General features: G+C 41.4%; 1 protein-coding gene across 4 annotated transcripts in view; it reads left to right on the top strand.

Annotated features, from left to right (window-relative positions):
* The window catches only part of PCDH15 (protocadherin related 15), a gene marked incomplete at its 3' end in the record, with an annotated part of 380,126 nt that overhangs the window by 207,008 nt on the left and 146,469 nt on the right, over window positions 1–26,649 (top strand). For all 4 annotated transcript variants that reach the window (XM_082002568.1, XM_082002565.1, XM_082002567.1 and 1 more), the window contains 3 exons: window positions 2,280–2,412; window positions 8,615–8,694; window positions 14,849–14,942. In XM_082002568.1, the coding sequence (XP_081858694.1) occupies window positions 2,280–2,412; window positions 8,615–8,694; window positions 14,849–14,942 (307 nt within the window). The remainder of the gene's footprint in view (window positions 1–2,279; window positions 2,413–8,614; window positions 8,695–14,848; window positions 14,943–26,649) is intronic.

Raw genomic sequence — 26,649 nt, 5'->3', positions numbered from 1 at the left:
AAGGAGAAAATAAGGTGAGAAAGCTTGTGGGTCGAGATGAAGACAGGGAGGTCACCTATAGTTACCATCACAGGCACAACAGACTCGACCTGGGGAAAGTTAAATTAACTTATTGCCAATTAAAATGGGTTCAGACGGTGCGAAATAAAGACAAAAACTAAACCACTCCCCTTTTTCCCCGGGCTCAACTTCATTTCTTTGTTCCCAACTCCTGGGAGCGGCACAGGGGATGGGGAATGGAGGTTACGGTCAGTCCCTCACGGCCCCTCTCTGCTGCTCCTTCCCCCCCCACCTTTCCCTGCCCCACGGAGGTCTCCCCACAGGCTGCAAGGGAGCCTCTGCTCTGGCGCCTGGAGCACCTCTCCTCCTCCTCAGTGCTCACAGGGCTGTTCCTCACACTTTTTTTTCCTCATTCTTCTCCCGTTGGGTGTTTTTCCCCTTTCTGAAATCCATTTCCCCAGAGTCACCACTGTCGGGGCTGAGGGGCTCAGCTGTGACTGAGCAGTGAGCTGTGACTTCGGGCAGTGGGGCTGCCCGAAAAGGCCAGAACCGGCCACTCCTCACAGAGACCCCTCAGCCCCGCAGCTGCCCCTGGGCACGGGCACCCCGTGCAATACAGCTGACGAGCGTGTCTGTCTCCGATTCGGGGCAGGCAGCAGCGAAGCAGCTCTCGGTATGTGCTCTGAGCTGGCCAGAACGTGAGGCTGAGCTGTGAAAGGTGGGACGCACCCGGCTGGGTTTAATCCCTTCCTCGGGGTCTGTGGGGCACGGGCTGCATGTGCCCCCAGGGATGGAGCTCCCACCTACGGGTGGGATCAGTCTTTCTGGACGGGGCGTTCCTGGTTCGTTAGCATGGTCAACGTGCTGCGTGACACAGGCCCTAAAACGTAGCCATCTGTCCTGGCGTTGCTGCGATGGTCTGCCCAGCTCCCATCAGTGGTGTGGAGTATAAAACCTCCTGGCAACGGGTGGTGGAAAGCATCTGTAACACAGCGGTGACTGTGCGTGGTCAGAATCCTGTACAGCTAATTAAAAGTGTCGATGAGTGACATGTCATTTTGGTATTTAATGGAACTCTATCAGTTAACACAGAAGTTGTTTCAACTCTAAGATACCTGGTAATGTCTGTTAGGAGTCTCTAAAAATGCTCTTGAGTTTGCTAGCCATGCAGAAGCAGCTCATCCTGGATTCATGTTTTCCTCTCCCCCCCATCCCCCTGCTCCTCCTGCCCCTCCTGCCCCACCCCCCACCCCCAAAAAATTGGGATCAAGTATGGGACAAATCCCTTTGAACTGAAGCGGTTTCTTTCCTGCAGCCCTAATGCCTGAGATTCCCCAACTTTGTCAAAGGGCTTATGCGAAGGAAATACGCAGCTCTCCTCGGGATTTTGTTCTGGGCTAGGGGTACTGTTCTGACCTGCAGGAGAGAAGGCAGATGGGATAACTGAGTGAAGATGCAAGAGAAGGGTCCCTTTAAGCCAGATTTTAAATCTCTCTTTCAACTTCAGGGAGACTTTTGGCTCCCTTTCTCAGTTCAGAGCAGTTGACTAGCAAGTGTGTGTACAGCAGGGTCTTTGCAGGGTCTGTAGTGAGTGTCGGTGTTCCCAGAAGAGCCTTCAACTTGCAAACTGGAATGCTGTTTGCACTATATTCGGGTTAGGGGTTCAGTGCAGTTGAAGGCTTTGCCAGGTTTTCTTGGTGGGTTTTCTCATCTCCTGTATTGCTGTGGCTCACTAGTCTGAAGTGCGCTTCGGTTTATTTGTGTGTGAACCACAGTATTGATGCAGCCTATTATAGACTTGTGTACATCAGTCTTCTCCCAGCATTATCCTTTCTGTCAACACTTTCTGTTCCATCTCTTCCAAAGAAAGGTAGGAAACCGAACGGCAGCAGGGACGCTCCAGGGGTGGATACTGCACATGGCAGGACCAGGTACCGTCTCAGAATTTGTCATCTTCTTCTAGAGGACACAGCATTGCCCAGGGCTTAGGACTTGTCTTTGTACATAGAGTGTGCACTGATATCTTACTGCTTTGCTTTTCGAAGAATGCTTAGGCTACTTTTAAAGATATTATTTAGCTTTTCATCCATTAATGTGGCAGCCAGCTTTATTTTTGATGCAGAATGAAAAAAATATGTCCCAAAGCTTTTAAAGGAGCAAGGGGAGGTTGTTCGAGCTGGAGAACACACAGTGTACAAAATAGACATTGTTGGTTGCCTTATGTTTGTTGCTTTACTGATTTTGACTGCCTTTGATTTTTTTTTTCCCTTGCATTGCAGGAGCTCTATTACTACTGTTTACATTGAGGTCCTTCCACCCAACAACCAGAGCCCACCCCGCTTTCCCCAGCTGATGTATAGCCTTGAAGTCAGCGAGGCCATGAGAATTGGAGCCATTTTGTTAAACCTGCAGGTACAGATGCTTCCCTGTAAGCCTTTACCACATTCCTTCTGTTTGTGCCCGTGCCATGCAGAACCCAGTCCTTGCATACAGGGGGAAAGGATGGCTTATTGGGACTGAAAATTATTTTATTGTAATAAATAGCCCCTACATGGGCTATATAGGAAATGGTTCCTAAAATATGTGGACCATATAGGAAGAGTGCTTGCTTGGATATTTCTGTAACTTTTTTTTTTTTCTGTGAAATGTGCTAAAGTTTACTATAGGCTGCATATGGGACTGAGGTATATGAGAAAAGAATCGCGGAATCACAGAATGGTAGGGGTTGGAAGGGACCTCTGAAGATCATCTGGTCCAACCCCCCCTGCCAAGGCAGGGTCATCCAGGGCAGGTTGCACAGGAACGTGTCCAGTCGGGTGTGGAAGGTCTCCAGGGGAGGAGACTCCACAGCCTCTCTGGGCGGCCTGTTGCAGTGCTCCGTCACCCTCACAGTAAAGAAGTTTTTCCTCACGTTGAAGTGGAACTTCCCGTGCTGCAGTTTGTGCCCATTGCCCCTCGTCCTGTCACTGGGCACTACTGAAGAGAGACTGGCTCCATCCTCCTGACAGCCACCCTGCAGATATTGATAGACATTGGTAAGGTCCCCTCTCGGCCTTCTCTTCTCCAGGCTAAACAGTCCCAGGTCTTCCAGCCTTTCCTCATACGAGAGATGTTCCAGTCCCTAAAACAATTCTATGAATGGCTCAAAACTTGAAAGGCTTGTGATTTCCTATGTTAAAATCTATATATGTAAGTTTGCCAACAAATCAGAGGACCTTAGGACCTTCCACACCTAATTCACATGGAATTTCAGCAAGATTTTTGGGACTCGGCCTTCTTTAGCCTGTCGTTTTTGCACAGCTTCTGAAGATATTTACTCCCCTTGGTGTATGTAACAATTGCTGTTAACAGGCTAACAAAGAGCAGAGGTCCCTATACTAACTGACCACCCAGTACAGCTGTGCAAGTGGAAGCAGTGAAGGGGCATTAGTCCAGAATTGCTTATAAATAATGCTGCATTGCCACAGGTTGCAGGCTCGTGCTGCTGCATGGTTAGTATATCAGCTTTCTCCTAGCTTATTCGCTGTTCTCTAAGCTTTTGTGGCATTGTGCTCTGTCCACATGGCTTGAAAGCCAGTTGTGCAAAATAGGTAGATAAATTACAACTCTTCAGATTTTTTGGGTGGATCAGGAACTTAAAATTATTATGAAATAATTATGGCCTCAAGTCTAGAGCAATAAACTCAGTACAGCATGCTCTGCTGGGCATGGTTCCTGTCAACATTATAGCATTATTCAGGCTTTGTATAAAAGCATTCAGAGGATGAAAACTGGAGATATCTGAGCCAAACAGAAACCGTGGAGAGCAATAGCCTTATCTGCTTTAATTCAGTGTAGCTCTATTGAATGAAGTCTGCTGAACTCAGTGGAATTGGGTCAGTTTGTATCAGGTGAAGTGTGTGGCTCTGTGTGTTTTGCACGTACGGTAAATGCACAGAAAGAAAATAATCCAAACCAAAGTGTGTGAAATAAAGGAACTCTAATTGAGTCACTGACGCAGGTGAATGGGTAAATTCTATTAAAATCGTTGGCTGATGAAAGATTAAGATTATGATGGATGGTTAAGCTGATGTAGTCACCTGCACTGAGGGAGGATGACTCATTTAGCTCAGTGCTGAAAATTAACTTCTGGCATGTCTTTAATGCCTGCAGTGAGATCAGAATTGAAGAGCCGTGCTGTTCAGGAGCCTTCTCCTCACTGGTGGGGAGATGCTTGGTTTTGGGAACCCCAGAGAGTCATGGGAGCCAGGAGCATGCTAAGAAACAGAAACATGTGTGTTTGCTTGACAGGTGCTGGAATACATGGCTGGAAGCCTGGGTCATCTTTGGTGGCAGAAAAACTCTTAGCAGGTTTTAGTATTTAAGGATTTTACACTATTTAAATGTGGTTAGAAAGCGAGCTTCGTTGTTGGAATAATCTGTCTGCCGTTTCCTAAACCCCAAACGCTTAACCTAGATTTTGTTTTCCTTTTCAAATGATCCTTGGGAAGCTATGTTGAGTAAATGTGGGAGAAAGACCCTGTGCCAGGCAGGGGAGATGCAAAATGGTCATGCGAGCAGCTCCCCTCCTAGCCAGGGCGCTGGGGAGCGTTTTGGTGATACAGCAGTGGGTGTTCTCTCGCTACAGGCCCAAGATCCCCAGAAATGACCAGTTACTGTGTTTGGGAAAGAGTGAAATGCATCAGTTCGTTTTAAGAGCTTTGGAAATGCATAGAAAATGTCTTCTACTTATTGTTACTGCGGTGTAGATTTATTTCGCATTACCCATATGCTATACGTGACTTAAATTCAGCTAGACAATTGCTATTTATGAAAAATACTTAATTGTTAAATCACAAATACGTGTGGCTTCATTTCTTGGGGATTTGTCAAAGATGGTATCTCTTGTAGGGCTGGTGGTCCTGGACCTGAGATGCAGATGCATTGTCTTTATAGTGCAAGTTCAACTGCCTCATTCCACATTAATACGCCCATCTCTATTAAAGGACTTCTGTTATATGGAGTGTATTTATGTCTTCGTCTTTTTTTATTCCCTGTGAAAAATTGGCCAGGACATTTTAAACATTCATAAACTGAGTATTTAAGCTTATGAAATCTTGTCCTGTCTTTTCTGGGCAAACAGAAAGTTACCAATTAGTTATCGTGGTTTTTTGTGGCATTTTAATAGCTTAAGGTATTGCCTGTGTTCCATAGGTAATATGGAATGTTACCAGACCTCAAATATTTAACAGGCGTTTTCCTGTGTAAATTTTCACACCTGACTTTTTCTTTCATGAATAGCCTTATCAATACATTAAATGTTTTGGACTTAGGGTGTGTTTTGGTTGGTGCAGTAGGGTTAAGAGAGAGGGTTATTCTTTTATGACTTTCTTTTAACAGTATTTTGTCAGTGTCACATGCGGCATGGGGATTACAAGAACTGGGAGGGCGCGAGCAAGTTATTTTAAATATTCCTGAGTTAGCAAATCTGAAGAACTTCAAAACGTCAGTGTCAATAACAATGCAAATGCAGCTGTTATAAATTTGCCTATTAGACTTTAAAATACATGTTCTAAAAATAAAATTTACTTTCTCCTTTTCCGTTAAAATTTTTCATGCTGATGATGGGAAGTTACATTTTTTCTTACACTACTATTTATTTTATAATGTACACAATTGATTGTGACTTTTAATTAACAACATTTGAGATTAAGTAATGCAATATTAAATGATCTCCACAGTATGAATTTGTAAATAAACCTCAGAGTTTATTGCATGCCTGGGAGGCGTTTATTGCTTCATGTTCTGCCAGCCATTATTAATTAAAATATGCAAATAGTGTAATTTTTCTGGGAGTCTGCAAAACAAATAGGACCGTTATCACGGTCCAGTTATGTGCTGAACAAGGAAGCAACGTGACATCGTTGTGTACAATTTATGAAGTCACTGTGTGCAATTGATCTGGAAAACAGTAGGTATAGATTGCGCTTTGCTCATGTGCAAGTCTTCAGTATTTTTCTTAGGTACATAATAACTTGCTGTTCTTTGGCTTTAAAGAAAACAGAAGTTTTTTAAAACGATAAAGTTTTGCCCCTGTTTTTTAAAGTGTGCTGATTGAAAGGTACGCTTTCTTTGGACGTAAGGAGAAAATGAGATGAACTAGAACGAGCCTTTCATTTTCTGTCTTTTTGAAAGTCTCCTGACTTGTTATGGATGAATGTAGACGTTGAACAAGCCTCTAAGATACGCTTAATGTTAAGTGAGGACAGGATCCTGTGGAGGTAAGGTAAAAAGCATGCAAAGGTCCGCAAAAGATAGATTCTGGTGATTTAGGATCTACGATAGTCCTCAGAGATGCCAACTGGTCAGATGTTCTGCATCCAGTATTTGTATAACTTTATGTTCTCGGTTAACAATTTTCCACTCGTCTTTACTGACGGTTCATATCTCCAGCATAAGAACATCTGAATTCCACCCTGAACGTGCTGGTACCTCCTGTCACTCGGTGCCATCCATGGATTTCAGAAACAAATTTTCTCTTCTGTCACTGTGATACTGTTAATGAAAACATGGGTTGGTACTGGAACAAATACACACACCTTTAAAGTACCTAGTCAATACCCATCTTATGCCCAGTTTTATTCTTGCTTAACCCCATCTTCCATTTGGAGACCACGTTGTCTGAACTTGTTTGTGAAAATGTCACGTAAGGCAGTACGAAAAGCCTTACTGTAGCTAAGATGCATTATTACATCCACAGCTTTATCCCTACTATAAGACCTGTTGTAAAAGAAGATTAGATTGCTTCGACATACTTTGTTCTTGAGAAATTTAGCTTTGTGTTATCCATTTCCATATTGTCATCGCAGGTACTTACAAATAATTTGATTATTTGTGGTTTTCTGGGAATTGAGCTCTACCTGGTCTGTGATATCCTGGCGCATTCCTCTGTGAAAGATGTATGTTGTGTTTGCCCTTCAGCACGTTTGTCCTCTGTGAGTTTTCAAAAGAAAACTGCTAATGGCTTTGAGATTGCTTCAGCCCATGTTTTTATACACTAGGATGAATTTCATCAGGCTTTAATTTCAGCAGATGATTTAAAGATGCTCTATTTACGTACGTATTCTCTGCCTTATTCTTTCCCTATCCTCTTCTGAGATTTTACCCCTTTGTTGCCACACTTAATTTTGTTAGCTGCTTGATTACAGCTGAAACGCCCGAAGTGTTAGCTCTTTCACCATCTCAACATCGTCCCTTCTGCGTTTGTACTGTGGCAAGGCACCATGCTTCTCAAGTTTCCTCTGCAAGTTAAACATCTCTTTGTAACCCTTTGTATTCTTTTCTCGGTTTAGTACAGTTTTGCCTCGAGTTTTTCTGACTTTGTCCCGGTATAGTTGTGCTTGCTTTTTCTTTATATGGATCCCCTTCATCTGACTTAGCCGCTATTTTCTCTATGCTTCCTTTGATTAAGGCAAGTTTCTTACTAGATTCCCTGTTCTGCCTGCACACTGGAATAGTTTGTGCGTCTGTTCTTCATGTTGGGGGGTGGATGTGTGTGTGTGTGTTGGTTTTTCCCTTGTTTTTAATTTTTTTTTTCCCCTTAAGAAACGCTTTTTAGATGGTCAGCTCAAAGATACACAGTCCTCGACTGTGATCTAGAGCAAATGCTTACAGAAAATAGATAAGAGAAAGGGTGGTTGTTGAAAGGTGAGAAACACAAACATACTCTCTCCTTACCTTCTTTTTAATTTTGACCTGTCTCCTATTAAACCCTATCTGCCCTCTTTGAACTTGTTGGTTGGCCACCTTGCAGTTCTCATACCAGTGTTTTTCTTGTTTTTCCTGCGATAACATGCTTAATCACTTTTGATTTTGAATGCTAAATGGTTTTAACTGTGAGACAGTTCAGCAAACAGTATTTCACTGAAGAGCACCCGATAGTCTTTTTGGGGAAAAGGCGTGTCTCCACTTGACAAAAAAAGTAACAATTACATGGTCATTTTTTGGAAATAGATTAGCCAAAGCCTAACTTCAAAAGTAGTTTACTCAACTGCTGAAAAGCTGTTTTGTCATCTAGTAGGTGGAAAATAGTTGTTTTGGTGCTGTTAATAGTCCTTCTTGAAGGTCTCATCCTGGTCTTCATCCCCCCAAAAGCAAATTACGGTGGAGAGTGAGTGCTGCAATGTGTACAGTGCTCAGTGGAGCATCGGGAAAAGGATTGAGATTCTGGTAAACTAACAGAAAGAAGAATCTGGATAAGAAGTGGAAATAAAGAATAGGAACAAAGGAAACAAAATGTTTAGTCTAATCAGTCTGTAGCTGCACGAAAATAAAAGTAATTGAATAAAGCCTGAATTTCATACCTGCGATACCGTGTGTTTGTGTGTGGTAGTAATTTGAAAGTCCGTATTCAGGATATTGTCGTTTCTCTGGAGAATAAGAATTCTGATGTGCTACGGCTTCATTTTAAGTAGCCCATCTGTAATTACCACTGTTGCCTTAGAAATAGAGAGAATAGCGTCATTCCTGTAGATATCTTTAATAGAACCTCAGGGGTTAATTTTCCAGTGTATAATTGAAGGAAAGAAAAGAAAGCTTTGTCACTGACTTCATTTTATCCTCTTTTTTCCTAAAGGCTTCTGATAGAGAGGGTGACCCTATAAGATACCTCATTCAGAATGGAGATCCTCAACAAGTTTTTAATCTGTCTGAAAGGTAAGTGGAAAACCCCTAGAAAATAGACTTGTAACTTTTCAGTCAAGTGAATATGTGGGCTCAGAGCAAAAGAAAAGACTTGTGATCAGACATATTAAGTTGTTCCGTAGATTGGCTTTTAGACGTTAATGAGAGCTCTGTGAATGATACTGCACTCTGCAATTTTTCACAGGGGACTATTTATTTATTTTAAACACTTTAGTAGGTAAAACTCACTGAGGTGGAAACATTCTATTTAAAAGAGTGACCAGGGATTAATTAAAAACCTTATACTTGTCAGCCCTTGAATAATGACAGGGACAATTTTTGCTTTAGTTTCCTGCCTTCAAGCATTTTAGTCTGTAGTGGAAAGTCTTTTGAGCATTGTTTTGTTTTAAAATCTCTTTTCCTTAAATTTAATACCAACTTAAATAGAGTTAGGAAGAAAGGATACCTTAAGGAATTAATAACCTCCAGGTAGGTCTGTGCCTGTCCCATCGCTCCCTTCTTTATTTTACCCAAGCAGCTGCTATTTACATTCCAAAGTATCTTTTTTCTTTGCAGGAAGAAGGGAGGGTGGTGAGCTGACCTCCCATGGTAGAGGATGGGACAAAAGTAGCTAGCGGCTTCTTTGTTCATGGTGCGGGTATAGTTGCAAAAAATTGTTCTAATTCGGTGTGAGAGAGAGACTGTACTGAAACAGGTCTGTATGTTCTGAGTAAGCTCTAGGTTACTTGCTGTGATAAATCTCCCGTATACAGAGAATCAAATCACTTGCGAAACAACCTGAAATAAGCCTTGAAGACCCCAAGAGATGCTGGTGCTGTTATCCGCCAGGGTTGATGGGCCTTCTGATAATAGAGACTTGTCAGGCAAGGAAGGGGACAGCTTAGAGAGAGGAGGCTGTTTCGCTGAGGTGGCAAGAGCAGGAAGTAGTGTTGGGCTGCTGGTTTATTCCTTGCCTAGGGCTGGCGTTCTCAGTGCGAGTCAGGGAAGGTGTGCTTTGTTCCTCAGCTCGGAGGCAGCGCGAGCAGTCGGAGCTCCAGCACAGCGCCCGTTTGAAGGGTTTTCCCCACAAGCGATGCTAGCATTCCTCCCCTCAACAGAGAGAAAGTCGGTCACCTACTCGGTGACCTTCAGGACCTGAATAATGAGCGTGCCTGGCTACAGGAGAGGTGCTCCGAAGCAGGGGAGTCACTCAGTGGGTAGTTGTTTTGTACAGCTTGTGCTTATCACAGTGCTGTTCCCATCGCGCCATAAAAATCCCAATAGTTCTCCATACCAGGGAGACTTAAAAGATGTATACAAATTCGGGTCAACTTCGGGCCTGCCAAACCCGTGGCATGAGAGTATTCTAGAAGTTGGATCCTAGGCAGCTCCTGTGTTGCCCAGCTTTGGACTTAAACAGTGTGGTGGTACCCAGCAGTCAAGCTGTTAAAGCTGACGTGAGAAGTCACAGCTGTGCATTCAGTCTGAAAACAAGCAAGACATCGTGGGCGTGCTCTCTGAAGGCCACGGGCACAGCACACCCCTGCGTGTCCACGGGCAGTGTCACAGCAGTCTGCAGGTGTCACCTCCCAGGGTACGTCCCCCCCAACCTACCAACCCCACCGACGTGTGTCTGAGCGTCACAGCACATTGCGGGTTTCAGCACAAACTCAGGCGTGCGTTTGCCGTTTTGATCTGTTGCCTCTTGGTAAAAAGGAGAGCTCTTTGAAGTGTTTTCTCCTCCTGCTCTCCTTGCCTCTGTTTTCTCGGAAATTGTTTGTGCAAAGTTCTCTTAAGCTTTTTGCACGTTTTCTCTAGATGCTGAAATGTCTTGATAGGAGATTAAAGTAGGATTACTATTAAACAAAGCATATAGTTGATGCGAGTGGCATATTAAGGCTACAGGAATTTATCTAAATGTTACATAAATATATTTTTAGATACTTTAAGGCTGAGGCAGAGAGAACGAACATGATTCTCTCTCTTCCTTTTTCTCATCTGGATTCTTTTCTTGCATCCTGGAGCATGTCAGTTAATCCCTGTGTAATTCCCTAACTGGTGGCATGAGCACTGAATATTGCCACTTTCACGTCTGCCTACCAGATCTCTTTTATCCTCAGCCTGAGGACTGTGAGATGGTTTTGTTCTTTCTTCTTTGGCAATACAACCTGTGCACCATCTGTAGTAATTCCGTACCTCCTTATGTTCCCCAGGGAAAGTGACGACTAAAAGCTTGGGTATTAAATGAATGTGAGTATATGTGAATCCTTGAGTAAAACACAGGAGTTTTTATAAATTAGCCTGTCCCTTGAATGGTGTTCATCTATTGAAATGGCGACCATAGATTGCAATTGTTCCAGCGGTAGGGAGGAGGAGATAAAAAAGGCAGTATGACAGCGCAAAAGTATTGGAGAAATTTAAATGAATACGTGCAGCTAAGGGTCAGTGTTAGTAAAGTGGTATTTGTTGTCAATATTTTATTCTTAGTTCCACTTTTTTGTGTGTGTGTGAATTAATACTTTAGCACCTAAGTGTTTTATGTTTTATTCACTGTTCCTTCCCTAGGAAATTCTTATGTGCATATTTTATTGCAGTGTCTTTAACAAATGCTGAAAAATATTTATGCTCTATTATGGTAGCTAGCTGATTTGCAGAAACGCCTGGAAATCGGAGAAGTGTTAACATACAGAGCATGGTTTAGCATTTGGTGTCAGTTAATAATAGATCTGACTTTCCTGCACCCCTCAAAGGGAGTGAATGTCTTCCTCAGTACTGTCACTACTGTTTCAAAATCTGCTATTTATAATTTATATAAAGTTTAGTTTAAAAGTTAAATGGTCTTTAGTAATATAACAATAATAGCAGTTGAGCTCAGCTGAATATTCCTTGGCAGAAGACAGTACATGAGACTGGGAGCTAAAATGAGATGCGCAGTGTTATTAATTTGTCGCACACAAATTAGAGGACAGGTTGCTGGAAACCCCACCCCTTTTACACTGATTGCCGCCTTCTGTGCCATGTACGTATGCAAAGCTAAGAATTAACTGTTAGTCTAATTAAAGTCTTCAATCAAGCAATTATTAGTAGACCAGCTATCATGACACTAATGCAAATAGCGAAAATTGCATGTATATATATGTTATAGGATGCGTATATATGTAAATATAAAAAGTATAATCTAATGTATGGATATATGTAATTTTAACATTTATATTTTTATAATCATATGTATGTATAGATTTTAATGATATTAGCCGTACTTCTTCACAACACATTGTATTTTAATGATATATAGCTATACATAGAGCTACATTTATTTATTTATATAACTGTGTATATAAACATATTTATATAATATAAATATATTTTAATAACTAATAGTAATATATTAATATCGATATAATTTATAGAATCTCTTATAATTATATTATATATTATTTTAATATTAAAACATATAAAGTATTTTATATTAAATTTTATTTATTTATATTACTATATCTATTACTATATATTAAAATATATAGGTACAAACACACAGACTTTCTAAGGTCTGTCCTTTACTCTGGTGTTACGCTTTACCCTTCCACTTTCCGTTTGGGCCCTCGGGGCATTAATTTCCTCTGGAGCCAGGGTCTATGCTGAGTCTTCAGCATCTGAAGCCCTGCTCTGGGACTAGGAGCATGATGCTGCCAGTTTCCTCCTCCTGCCTCTAGGAGCCATTTCGAGTTATTTTTATGTTTGTTGACAGGCTCTGTACCATGCCTTGCTTTTTTTACCCCCATCTGTGTGCAAGTCTGTCTTGCATCTGAACTTTCACTGCATGTGGTGTCTTTTACCGATGTAGATACTCGTTTGTTGTGCTCTTCATGACCCCAGATTGATTTTGGGCACCTCCTAAGCTTGTGTTTCTTTATCAGTAGCAGGCCACTGGAGAGGTGTTTGTAGCCCAGGGGCTCTGGTGTCAACCTGTGCCTGAACTTTCACCCCTCAGGCCATGCCTGTACCGCTCCGTACGTAGTTACAGAAACAATAACCGCGTTATCGCTGCCCATTGGTTACAAAAACATATATGTAAAAATAGGCATCACGCCACACAATTGTAGAAGAGTAAGCAAAAGCTACGCCACCACCAGTATTAGGTACCTGCTAATTAGGTAATTGCTGTTTAAAGCTAAAACCAACCTCTGAGCAGGCCAAGGCAAGTCCATGCAAAGAAGCATGGCAGGACCTGAGGCCCCGTTGTAGCTTGGCGTAACCCATATTTACTGGGCTACAAAGCTGCAGACAGTATTGGTGTGTCCCATTGGGTTTTACCAACCTCCAGGAAGCCTGTTAGGTACCATGATGTTGCTAGCTTTTCCTTTTTTGAGGAAGCAAAGCGTGACACGTGCCTATGTTTTAGTTATGTAGCAATGAGGCAGACTGAACGTAGCATCTCCTGAAATACTCTCTTCTTTGATTACTGAGCTTGGATATTATTTTACCTACCAACCTTTCCATCCTAGGGGAGAGTTATGCTCCCACTCACTGTTTCCACCTATTTCTGTGGTATTTATTTGAAGAAACGGCTTGCCAGTAAGTGTTGGTATTTGTCTCTGCTGAAAACAATGTTGGAAAAGGTCTTGGCCTCGAACCAGTTTGTTGAGGTCTTCTCTGAGAGTAAGAAGTTACAGCAGAAACTCTGCAGAAATTTTTTACCTCAAAGGGAAAAAACATCATTAAATACAGATTATATACACCCAAGTGTTGTGAAGAAGTACAGCTAACGAGACCTTATGGTTTGGTGGAATGTTTCGGTTTGGTTTGCGTTGGCTGTGGCTTTGGTTGTTTTTTTTAATAAGACCTTCTTCTGAGCAAATAGCTGTGTCCGTTCTTAGGTTATGAACATAAAATATAAACTCAGACAGTGAAGTTTATGTTTGTGCCTGACAAATGTCACAGTGTGCCAAGATCACAGCCCCTGTGCATTTTGCACTGCAAAATCACATGCTGTTACACTTTCCTTAAAACGTTAGAAGCCGACCGTGATGCTTCTGGAGGAGTTTCATGGGAGAAGCTGCTTAGCCATGCAACAAGAGATAAATATCATGCTGTGTCCATGTTTACTGGTACAAATGTATTAAATAGCCTGTGCATTGGACGGCATTTGAGATCTCAATTTGTTACGTATTGGGCTATGTTCCAGTAGTCACCAAAAACCTGTAAATGAAAAGCAGATCTTTAGGGCTGGTCACGAAAATATCGCTTTTGCCAGTTCAGTTAAGCAGAGTTTAGCTTGCTGAGACGGGATTGTCAACTCAACAGTGCTTTTCTGATGCTTCCTAATAGAAAAGTAATGAGTACCTGGTGGGATCTTGTCTCTGTGTTGCTACAGCACAGCTCCAGGTGCCTTCTAGGCTTCTGCACGAGGGAATGAGATCATCCTAGAGGCAAAATCTAGGTTGTTTTATTTGTCAGCAGTTACAGGAATTTGCAACGCTTTCAAATAACATTTTTGTAAATTTTTTTTTTTTTTTGTGTGTGTCTGTGGCTTCCAAGTAGCCCTTTATTTGTCGTCTTTCTTAAGTGAGCATCAATAATCCCAATATCCCAATTTGTTTTCCACAACATTTGTGCCTATGTTAATATTTTATTACTAGGGAATATGATGTATCTGTGCTTGCACTGAAACAGGGCATTAGCTCATTGCAGCACTTTTACTGCAGTAACACAACATGCAAGGTAGTAGCCTTCCCCTGTAAAACTCTGAGGGGACTCATGCTATGAGACAGTGCATGTTGTCTTCCCAGAGATTACTGCTGCAATCCTGTCAGGGATACCAGGACTCCTCTGTGATTAGTAGACTGCCTGTGATTCTCTCTTCTCATTTATTATAGCAGTGCAGCTTTCTAAGAAATCAGGGTCCTGTGTTCAGTGTGGGTCCATCTTTTGTATAATCTTGTAGATCGCTAGGCTGTTACTTTAGTCCTAAATTATACACCTATCGGAGCAGAAAGCATTAGAAATCGGTCATCGTTTTTGTTAGCTTTTACCTATGCAAAACATGCTTTCAGTTGTAATAAAGCCTCAAAGCTTATTAACTTGCTTAAAGGGAAACATCTGTGTAATGCAAAGTAGTGGAACAAAAGTGCTTGTAGACACCTTAAAACTGTTGTCATAACATTTTATGTTTTTGTTTTATTACTAGTTCTGGACTGCTAGCCTTAGGAAAGCCCTTGGACAGAGAAAGCACTGATCGCTATATTCTGATTGTTACAGCCTCGGATGGCAGACCAGATGGGGTGAGTTTCCTGTGAAAGTTACGAAAATGGGCTGTTATGGTGTGTATTTAGGCACTTGAAGTATTCTAACTGTAGTAGCTTTTATGTGGGTCTTGATCAAATATCCGTAATCTGCAACAATTTTCCTTGATCTCAGAAAGGTTTGTGTAGATAAAGCCCATGTATTGCTGGGATAATGTCCTTGGATCTTGAAACAAAGTGACTTTGCTGCCTACTTGTGCATTTTCGTTACTTTTCAGCAAGAACCAATGCAGCCAAGGTTTTGCCTTATTCAGACTTGTGCATCTTCTTACTATTTCTTCTCCATGCTGTTAAATAACCAGTCTTCTTCCTTACCTTCTCTTAAAGATCAGTTATGCGGGCAGCTGTATTACATTTGTACTTTATCTAGTCAAATGCACTGAACTTTTTTCAGAACTGACAGATGAAAGCAGTGTCCAGGTTCAATTTTCTTTTCTTTAAGGTCTCAGGAAAAATCTGGGAAAGTGCCCATGCCACTTCTCTTAAAAAAGAAAACTTTTTTTATCAGGAGTTATTTCTAAGTCTTCTGTGCTTGCATTGATCAGGCATGCAGTGACTCTGCAATCAAACCAACAAACTACTGCTCACATTTGTCTGTAGTATAACAAAATTGTGATTTTCAATTTCCATATTAAAAAATGGAGGGCTATTTAAGGATATATGTTTATTTACCAAGCAGAGGCAATGGAATTAGTTTTTCTAAAAGTTTGCAGCAATCCTGACACGGGAGATTTACGGTACGTGGGAGTGCAGCAGTTCTGCTGTGGACTTGTGCCATGGAGGACAAGTCTGTATGTATCTGGCCTGAAAAATTACAGTGTGTAAGGGCAGATCTAAAATATTATGTCCACGTTATCTGGGCTATTCTAGGAGGCCGTGTTCAGCTTTGAGACTGAAACAGAGAAATCTTAGGCAGTGTACTAAGGAGCGGTCGTGCAAGCTCAGTAACTTGCATCCTTGCTCACCCTGTCTTCACCGCAGCAGAAGAAAATCTTATGTATTATTTCTGTGGCATGCTCTTTTCCCTATTTTAGCTTCTTCAGCTTATAAGGTTTGCCTTACTGCTCAGTAATTACTCAGAATTTTTTTTCTCACCAAAAGTATTGAGCAAGTTCTAGAGCCTTTATACAGTTCTGTGGCAATATGGAGTAACTATAACAGAGCCTATACCTTTTCCATTAAAAATCTGATTACGGTTATCTTCAGTAACTCATCTTAATATTTGTAATTTTGTTACTTGTGAACTACTCTCCATTCTTGGTAGCTGTGGGTTCAATTATTTTCATCTCTTCACTTCTAGCTGTGAAATCTGAAGATTTAAATAAGAGACTTGCATTCTGTTTCAGACTGTGCTATGCTACTGAAATACTATCAGGGCATAGAAGCTACTGAAAAGATACTTCCTCTTCCATTCCTCTAGAGATTCATTTTCTTTGTCTTGGAACTGAACTGGACATCTGATCCATTTTAACATGAGGAAGATAATGGTTGCTTTTTTAATAGAAATCCAGTTAATTGTGGCATTGCTACTTAAGATAAAACAGCTGTACATAAGGTGAGATATGGCTTTTGAAGCTCAACTATACAGTTGAGCTTCAAAACCACCAAAACAAAATTGTGGAGAGCTTCATTAGTATTGCCGGTGAACTATGCCGATGTAGAGTGGACTACCTGTTGCAGCAGAAGCCATTGGTACTTCAGTCTGTGAGCAGCTCAGCAGCCAGGCTGGAGCAAGTAGCAGCCATGCTGTTGGGGGAATGGATTGTCCTTTTATTCTTCAGGTATTCCCTAGCCCAGTGAAGACAGGGCTAGAGGTTCCTCGAGATGCAGTAATACAAATAAGAGCAGTAGCATTCTCAGAAGTATTTGGAAAGAAATGCAAATTTCAAGGATTTTTTTAGTGTAGTGGGTTTTTCTGTTTTAGGGAAAATATAAGAGTATGCACAAGGAAACCAAGTAATTAGAGCCCAAAGAACCATTGTAACATCAGTGAAAGGTGTTTGTGATGGATATCCCAATGCTGGCATAAAACTCATCATTTTGCAATAAGCATAACAGTTTCTACTAGTACAGCAGTCACTTGACAAGCAGAAAGATAAGCAAAACAGCAGCAGGCCACTTGACTCTTTGGTCGTGAATGCTCTTGATGGATGGTGGTGTTACGTTGTTGTTGCTATAACAATGACACACTGAAAAACACACTCCCCTGCTATCTCGTTATCTGCTTTCCTCTCCCAATACCGTATGGTTTTTTCCTGGAGTTTTGTATCCGCAGGTGTGCGTATTAATTATTCGTGCAGTAAAATGAGGTCACGCTTTCTAGCTTGTGTGTGTTCTCCCTACTGCTGCTGGGTTTGGGGTCTTCACCACTCTCTCTTACCTGGCCGTAGCTGTTTTCTTCTGTTAGGATACTTCCTGCCAGTGGTGTGGCACCTTGCTGCTTAAAATTGTCCAGCAGTATGGCTCACTTGACAAATTGACTTGAGTGCTCTTGCACCCTACGCGTCTGGTGACGGTACGTGAAACGAAAGGGTTAGGAGTTGGCTGGGATTGCCAGTGTCACAAATGAGACTATTATTTTTCAAACTAATAGATGAAACAGGGCAGCTCAGCCCGTTAAATCTCCATGGCAGGAAGCAGTGGTTCTGACTAATTTGCAAGGCTTTCTTGTGTCTTTGCACTATTTCTTTGATTTGCAGCTCTTTTGAACTTACTCTCTGCTATTTGACAGGCTCTCCCTAGCTCTGGGACTCACTGAAAGTTGCCAGCCGGTAACATGGCAAACTGTTCTAAGGACATGAGTGCTTGTTTCAACAAGTCAGTGAAGTTTCATGGAGGACCTTTTCTTTTTAACTAGTTTATATCAGAAAGCAATGATGTCTCTTTAGGAAAAAAATCATTCCCGCAATTACAAAACTGCTGCTTCCCAAACTAATTCACCTACTGCTTGTCGTCAAGGTTTTCTTTTTTGAACAATTCTGTTAGTGCCTACAAGCAAACCGGTTATCTGATTGAAGAACTTGTTTCAATTTCCCTAAAATCACAAAGTTAATTCCACAGACAGGTGCAACTTAATTTAAATTACATTAAAATGTTTTAGCTTGTAACATATAAAAACTGATTTCCTCCCATCCAACGGTGGGCTGTTTCAAACTACCCATTAGTGTCAAATATACTTAGAGTAAGCTTTTGTTTTCTATACAACCTTTTCTGTATTTGCTCGTTCTTTAAAATTTGAAAGGACTTTAAAGGGAAGAGACCTTATTAGTGTCTTCTGGGTTTGTTGGGTTTTTGTTGATGTTGGTTTTTTTAACTATAACTTTCCTCTTCAGTTACAACATGAAAATTTGGCATTTGCACGTTTTTGTAGTTAGGTTTTATGAACAACAGTCATAGGATCACAGGATAATTCGGGTTGCATGGGAAACTCATTGCACACTGCTTTAAAAGTTGTCTGTCTCAAGGTGACGATGCTCTCGTCTGTTCAACATTGTTCTCATCAAACTGAGAATGTTTTTCTCCATAGAGGTAAGTAAGGCTTGTTAAGTGGGTGAAGCCTGCATTTGAAGGTGGAGTCAGCAGTCTCTGGGGTCGACTCACCTGAAGGAGACAGAAAGAAAGGGCCAGAAAGGTTCATAGTCTTTCCTGCCTTTAACACTGGTCCAGTTCACATGCTGGTTGCCATCTCCAGTCCTGACAGGGTCTTCTTTGGAGACATGCCAAAATGGATCTTTCTTTCCACTTCTGGTATCTCCAGGAGTTTGGAGGTCAGCACACCATTACCTCTCAAAGCCCGCAGGTTGCTGGATTCCTGATCTTCTAGGGCTGAAACTGGCCCCCGCCTCCACTCTGCCGTAAAGGCCATGGGGTATTGGACTAACGCACAGCGTACAATATGGTATCAGACCTCCTTTTTATCCCCGATGTTCTCTAAACGAAACTAGCTGTTCCCCATCGTTGTCAATCAGGTCTGTTGAATATATTTTTGCATTTAAAAAGTCTGTGGTCCTGCACACCTTAAATTTGTGGTGGTTTAATGGCTTTTTTCTCGTCTGCTCCTCCTCCTTTGTCATTAATAAAGGTCCTAAGAGACTTTTAACAATGTTGCTGTGGCACTGAGTAGCTGAGGTTTCTGTATCTTAAGCCCCAAGGCTTATTTAACTGCCTAATGTTGTGTGGTGACAGTCGTGTTGACACCTTTTGACTTTTGAGGAATGCTTATTCCATCAAAATTAATACAGACCTACTTCTGCCTTCACCAAGCAATGCAGCTTTCCATTTAGCGGTGTGGCCTGGCTGACACTGTTTCATCACTTTTGCATGCCTTATAATGCTCTTGATTGTTTAAAATGCTCAACTGTGCTTCCCAATTTATTGTTGTGATTTAATTCTGATTTATAACCTGGAGCATTAACGGGCTTGTGGTTTTTCTCTGACCTTGGAATAACATGACCTACCACCCATCACTGTTAACAATATGACACAACAAACAATTAAGTATGCTTTAATTGAGTAGTCAGGAAAATATTTTTATTTCCCTAGTAATGAGACTTTGTTGTAGATGGGCAGAAGAATGATGTGCAAATAAAAAACTATATAAGCTCAGGTTGTTATCATAAATTGTGGTATGTTTGGATGGGGTTTCAAGGCAAGAATTCGTGTCTTTGCATTTCAGAGAGAGAAGTTAGAAATAAATATGCATGACTTTTGTTAGAAGAAAGAAAAGGCCTTCTGTGCTATTTATTTTTGGCTTGCGCAACTTGTGCGTCTGTCAGTTCATTTATATAGATAAACCAGGAAGCTCCGTTGTATTGTGTTACTGTGTTTTGTGTGATTTAAGCAGAATTCAAACCTCCAAACACAAAGGTCTAGTCCTGAAAATATTCACCCAGCCCTTCAGAAATGTGTTTCCACCCGAGTCTTGGCAAAACAGAGCAGCTCAGTGCCTAGTTTACAAAGCCCTTTGGGAGTTAGCAGTTAGGTTAAAAATTGCCAGCCATCCAGGTGGTGGTCTCAACTTCCCAGGCAGCTACAGCTCTTTAATCGGGCTGGAGGAGAGCGACAACATCAATGTCCCTTGTCACACTCACTTTGTGGTACCTAGAAAAATACTGTTGGATATTAACATTCTCTTGTATGTCTTAGAAGACTCAGCATTTACTTAACTTGTTTTCCCAGAGCGTGTCTTAACCACCAGGCCACTGAACTACTTTGTAAGTCCAGAAATAGCTGTTGTCCATCTGCTCTTTTGAAGTCCTGCTGTTCAGAGGTTCGCTGGATAGGAAAGATCAGAGGCGACCTAGCTCTGGGAGGGTTTCTCTAAAAGCCTTGAATCCAAGATCTTGCCTGTTAATCTCAGACTGTGCCCATTTCTTCTGCACTGAACGCCTCATGAACAAATGGGAATAATTTTAGCTTTGGGGCCATGTTTCCTGAGGAGACAGAGGCACCATCAGGCGACCCTCAGAAAGACACCTGAGAGAGAACTGTTTTCTTGGTGGTCTGGGCTGACCCAGAGCAGCTGGGTGCCAAATGCAGGGATTGAATTGTCATTTTTGAAGACCTATTAAGGTTGGGTTTTTTTGTACTTTCTGGATGTGGTTCTGGGTACCCAGCACTGGATTCCAAATTCCACTCTGATGTCTGATGCATAAAAGTGAGATACTGCAATGTTTAACCTTTATTATGTGTGGCTAAAACATTCATGGGTTTGCACGGTACTCGGTACAGGAGCTTAAACCAGTGGGGCTTAGAATTTAGAAACTCTGAAAACCGTATTCCTGACTACAGTATGCAGAAGTATGGTGTTTGTACATGGTCATGGTAGTCTGCCTGCCACAACAGTGCCCTCAGAAGGACCAACAGTTGAAAACTAGTGCTTGCTGACCTTATGATCTCGCTAAAGAATTGCCACAGGCTGTAAATGAAAGTAGAATAAGTACCGTTGTATTCTTGATCCTAGACGAAGACGTGTTGGAGCAGGGCAGCCTAATAGTCCCTCTGTCCCAGGGGCCTTGAGGCAGGCCGGTGCGTGCTTTGTGTAGGCACAGACACCGTGCCGTATTCCTCCTTACCGTCTCGTTCTTGGTTAGAGCAGACCGATGTTTCAAGAGGGTATTCAGCCACTGAGTGAACCCTAAGTAGCCTTATTTAGTGCATTGTGTTTCATCATGTAAGTCAGACTTGGGTATTTCAGTCATCTTAGAAGTTCATTAATAATTTAGAGCATCTATCTCCCATGACACTTGAATTAATTACATTCCTTGGAGCAAACAGTAGTAAATCTTAGACAAAGATTTACTACTTGAATAACATCCAGACAAGTAATTAATTACAGTAAATTTTCTGTTATTCCTGTAAATATTACCTGTATCTGCTCCATATCAGTTCCATTATCTATCAAGAATAAAGCATGCATGCCTCTTTCAGTAAGTACTCACTGAACAGAGATTTGGTGTACGAAAAGGCTTGTCTTGAAAAAGGCTTCTGCTTAACTGACCTTTTTGTAATCAGTAAAACAAGATTGCCAAAAAAAATATAATCAATGGAATCTGTTCATACTGTGGAACTTTAGTACTACCTTAATGTAGCACATTCATTTTGATTTTTTGGTCTAGTGGGAAGGAATAGTTCTTCAATATATGAAAAGCAACAGATAAATGATTTTTTACTGCCTCCTCTAAAGAACTCCTCCTCTTTTCAGCAATACAAACCGTAACTGAAGAGAAACACTGCCTGTTACTTATTTTCCTGACAAGTTATGTACTTCGTTTGAGAAAGCCTTAAAAATTTCAGCTGATCTGTAAATTTCAGTTTGCACGAGAAGAATTTGTCCGGCCAGATTTCGTCTTCCGTGAGAGAAAGCTTTTCTCCGTGCATCAGCTCTTTTATTAGGGCGAGCTTTAGGAGACTTCCCAAACTTCCAGTGTTTGTGAAACTTCTTTGCTTGCATTGCATGGATAATATTCCCCGTAAGGGCATTGATTTCAAATGCTGACAGGGAAGGGATGATTTAAGTAATCCTCATAAAGAAATAGATTGGATACAGCTTTCAATCAAAGATTTTGAGCAGATTGCAATTCCATTTTGAAAAATGACTTCAATTATTTTAAGGTGAGAGACAGTTCTGCACCAAGGACTATTGAAGCATTTTGTATGCCAAAATAAATAAGTTCAAGTAGGACTATGTTAAAATAGATCTTGCGGCAGAGTTCACAACAACAGAAATGCGGGGTATGCGTTACTCCTGCTGCGTAGATGTGGTAATACCACAGTCATGACAGTAAATACCATGTATGTGAATTCTGCTTAGGCTGGAAAACCCGAGTGGGGCTGACTTTTTCAGGCAGCGCTGTATGTGCAAAGCTAGAGCGCTGAAGAGGAGACATGCCTCTGAAAGCTCCTTGCCCTGGACTCCTCTGTAGCTGAGCCTGTGTTTCAGGCAGGCCTTGTAGGTTAGCAGAAACCTCTGTTCTTACAGCCATGGAGTCTCCAGTTCCAAGTAAACAGCTAACCCATGCAGGAAAGGGAGGAGAACAACTGAAGGCTAGGGCAGCCCCCGTTCCTCACCTGTTTTGAAGTTCTCAGGTTTGGTTCATGATATAAGGGCATTGGTAGAGATGCCACAGCTTTATCCCTTTGTAATGAAATTACTGAATCCTGAACTTCTGGTTTAGATGCAGACCCATTTTTCCACAGCTTTGTCTCTGCCGGGCTGCATGACAAATGTAGCCTACTTTGTACGTTAGCCTCCAACAGCGCTGGGTGATGTGTAGCACACAGCGTGCTCTGATTTTGGGTGGTTTAGCCTCAGCTCTACAGCTTGGGATATAAGCTAGCAGCTACTGCCGGTTCATCTCGTAGAAACAGTAATGTTTCACTTCTGTGATCTTGAGATACTTTTCAGCTGCTCGGACAGCAGATCGATACTCTTCCACAAACAGACTCGCAGGGCTGGCGTCCTGGCTGTTACCTGGCCGGTGACTGGCGTATCGGCGGAGACCTATCCCATCAAGTCCCGTGCGTTTGTCAAGGCCATTTCTCAAATGTACATGATTTTTTTCTTCCTTTCTTGCTGACGTTCTAATCTTTTGTATCGTCTCTTTGGATGTGTCAGGTTTTAATTTTGGGAGGTTTCCTTTGGGGAAACCCTTTGGGGATTTGTGGTTTTTTGTGTGTTTGACAACTTTTCTCTTCATCTTCTGCACAGGCTTTTTGTGATCTTTTTTTCATTAGTGTAATTATTGACAAGCTCCAGCCTTGTCTTTCCCTCCGCCTCAGCCTCTTTTCCCTCCTAAATTTCTTTGCAGTCCAGCTGGCCATTTCTTCTTTATAACTTGGAGAGGTGTAGAGGGTTGGTAGATACCGCTTTTAAAGTTCTCATGCCCTACACTGGAAGGAAACAAGGTCTGAAAATACCTGAGGCTTGCAGCCTTGCTGATAGGAACAGACCAGAAAAGAATAACATGCTCCCCCTTCCCCATGGCCCAGTGGACGTTGTTTGTGGTGGTTGTGCAGCTTCTGTGCATTCAAAAAGGTCAGTGAACAAGGCCATAACCAGTTGCGCGTATTTATCCATCGCTTTTTCTGACTCGGGCACTTCATTGTCATCCTCCGTTACCGGGCATTATTAGATTTCCGTTAGCAACATCCCTCTTGGGGCTGTCACTCTCCTGGAGCACTGAACTTGGACAGCATGGCAATTTACCTGTTACACAGTTCATGTATATTTTATTCTGGTACTTACCACTCCCAGTATCTTAAGATCTGAGCAGCTGTTTCCCCTGTTTGGTAAAGAATAGCAATATATTGGATATCATAATTTAAGTGTAGTTTTCTGAATATAGATAAGTCCCGATATGTAGATCAGAAGCATTATTTACAGTTTCTTTTTCGGTGAAATAAGGCCTTGGGCTTTCCCTCAGATCTTACTATTTGCAAACTAGTTATATCTAGAGATGATAGCGTTTGTCTTAGAGTTTGTCTAAATTAATGAGCTTGCTTGACATCGGAGCTAAGAATGTTTCCTCTCCAAGGCATAGAATGCTCTCATCTATTCCCAACTTCAATTTAAATGGCAGGGTACAAATAAAATAAGGCACAAGTGAAATTTCCTTCAAGTTTGTCGTCCCTAACATTTATCAGGGCCTAGCATACTTAGGACAAAACATATTTGTGGAGGCGATGTAAACGTTACATTTATTGCTTAGGGGAGAATTATATACGTAAGAACTATTTTAGTGGCCCTAAGAAGGCTATAAATTGCAGCTCTTGATCTTTTTTTTTGACTCATGTTTATTATAAGAGAGAAGCAAACACAGTTTTTTGCTTCAGTAATAAATAGGAAATGCCTGATATGAGGCTGTACTACTTTTTTCCTTGTGTGAATTTCCAGTAATAACTTCAGCACACCTTTCCGAACCATACTTGACAAATCTTTTGTAGAAATGCCTAGTTTTAAACCAGCCAAGGCAGTTTTTTAGGCATCCTTACTGTACTACCTTGGTATTTGCATGAGGAGTGTCCATTCAGTTGATACACAAAACCCATTGTGAATTAGGTCTCTCTCTCATTACTTTGTGGAACCACCCAAGTTTGTTTAAAGATTTTTAGTGGTAATTAAACATCTGTCAAGAGCTTTAGCAAAACAGCAGCTCTGTTTCATGAGAGAGTGCTATTTTACTGTCTCTTGCAGGGTTTTCTACAAAACACTGCAACTTTTCATAATTACTTAACAAATTCCTGATACTATTTGCTTTCATTCTGGAGTGTGTAACGAACAAAATAGTATGTATACAATCAAGTGGGAGAATTAAAAGATTCTATCTGCAACTGATTTTCTTCAAATATCTTTTCTTCAAACATCATCTTTTTCTTGTATTTGTTTTCCCCAGGCTTTGCAAGGAAAAGCTTGCTTTTTGCTGCTGATAGTTCTAAGCGTTGCCTTAATTTTAGTCTGTCACACTCAGGTCACCTTGCAGTGGTACAAGACTAGAGCCAAACACAGAGGACAGTAACGTTGTAGGAAGCTGGGACACAGGTTCCAGATATATGTTACAGCACTTGAAGTGTGAGAACTGATGAACGAAGAGAATTGAAATTTTTTTTTTTTTAACTCTTGAGGCTACGAGATATGCAGTACAGCTATCTTCCCCCCACCCCCAACAAGACAGGAGAGCTGGCTTTGCAGAAGTAAACGGGCACCCAATCGGAATTAATATTATATTAAATTCAAGTATTTCTATAAATAAATACTTAAATATATAAAAATTATTATAATTTTGATATAATTATATATTATAATTACATACTGTATATTATATAATATATAGTATTATATATTGTGATTTTATATATAAATTTAAGTATAATTAAGTAGTAAATACAACTTTTGCTGCTTTGGTGGTCAAAGGTGAGAATTGCTCTTATAGCTCCTCGTGCTCGTCATTACTGACTTAAAAATTTTGGTGTGATGAGTTGTGACAGAGTTAAAAGCATCACCACCTGTCTGTCTGTGTGCTGGAGGTTTCCTCGGCGGAAGAATTGAAGGTAATGACAAGTGCGGTTTCTGTGACAGTAGGCATGATTTCAGGCAGCCACTGCTACCTGCAGTTGAAAATGGTAATAGGAAATTAGAGGCTTCTCTCACGGTACAAGAAACTGGGCTTTGTGCAAAATATAGCGAGCATTTCTCAGTGTGTTTACTTTCATCCCCTCCGCAGGGCACTTTTTATCCTCAGAGCATGCATTCACTCCCTGTGGTCCTTCTTGCCTGTTGACTAGTGTGCCAAAAATTTCTTTACCGAGAGGGTGGTCAAGCATTGGCACAGGCTGCCCAGGGAGGTGGTGGAGTCGCCATCTCTGGAAGTGTTCAAAAAACGTGTGCATGTGGCGCTTCAGGACATGGTTTAGGGGACATGGTGGCGCTGGATTAATGGTTGGACTTGATGATCTTGGAAGGTCCTTTCCAACCTTAGTGATCTTGTGAGGTAGTTACTTGGCTGCTGTAAGAAAGGGTGTGACCCACAGTCTACTCACTTTCTTATTTTCTGTTCCAGTGACAGACTGGAAAGAGGTTATGGCTAGCCCTGAACATAACTTCCAAGCAACGATTATTTAGTCAATGTGGTTTTAGTGTTGCTGGTGACTTTTTACATTATCCACAGGACGAATGATCATGATGTTACCAACACTGCTCCATGCTGCAGTTCTGAATAAGCCACTGTAATTTATTCTTAGTTGTCTAATAAAGGCTATTTCAGAACAGCACATCGGTCTTAAGCTGTGGCTTGCAGAGAGCTTAAGCAAATCTTTGGAGCCATCTAATGGGGATATAAAAATGTTGATTTTATTTAAATCTTTGATTATAAGCAGTTTCTGACGTTAATGGCAGAAGTGCTGCTCTATGCATCTCGAAGAAATAAAGGTAGCCAACTAACTACCACTTCATGTAAATGGTTGGCGTTGCTCCATCGGTGGGATATTCTTTCTCAATTTTAGAGTTTGTTGTTACTGATTTAAAGGAAGAGAACACAGGGGCATTGCTGCTAACCTGGAGATTGTTATGAATGCTCTTCTTGGTGCTCCTGCCCCTGAGTGCATCCACTTTTGATAGTTTGCTAAATTGGGACTAATATAAAAATGAGGATATATTTAAAGTGTTGGTCTTATTACAGGATCTTAATTT

Source organism: Phaethon aethereus (assembly GCF_964289735.1).
Source record: "Phaethon aethereus genome assembly, chromosome: 7".
Taxonomy (NCBI): domain Eukaryota; kingdom Metazoa; phylum Chordata; class Aves; order Phaethontiformes; family Phaethontidae; genus Phaethon; species Phaethon aethereus.
The sequence above is the reverse complement of the archived record's forward strand: the minus strand, read 5'-3'. Positions and strand labels throughout refer to the sequence as shown.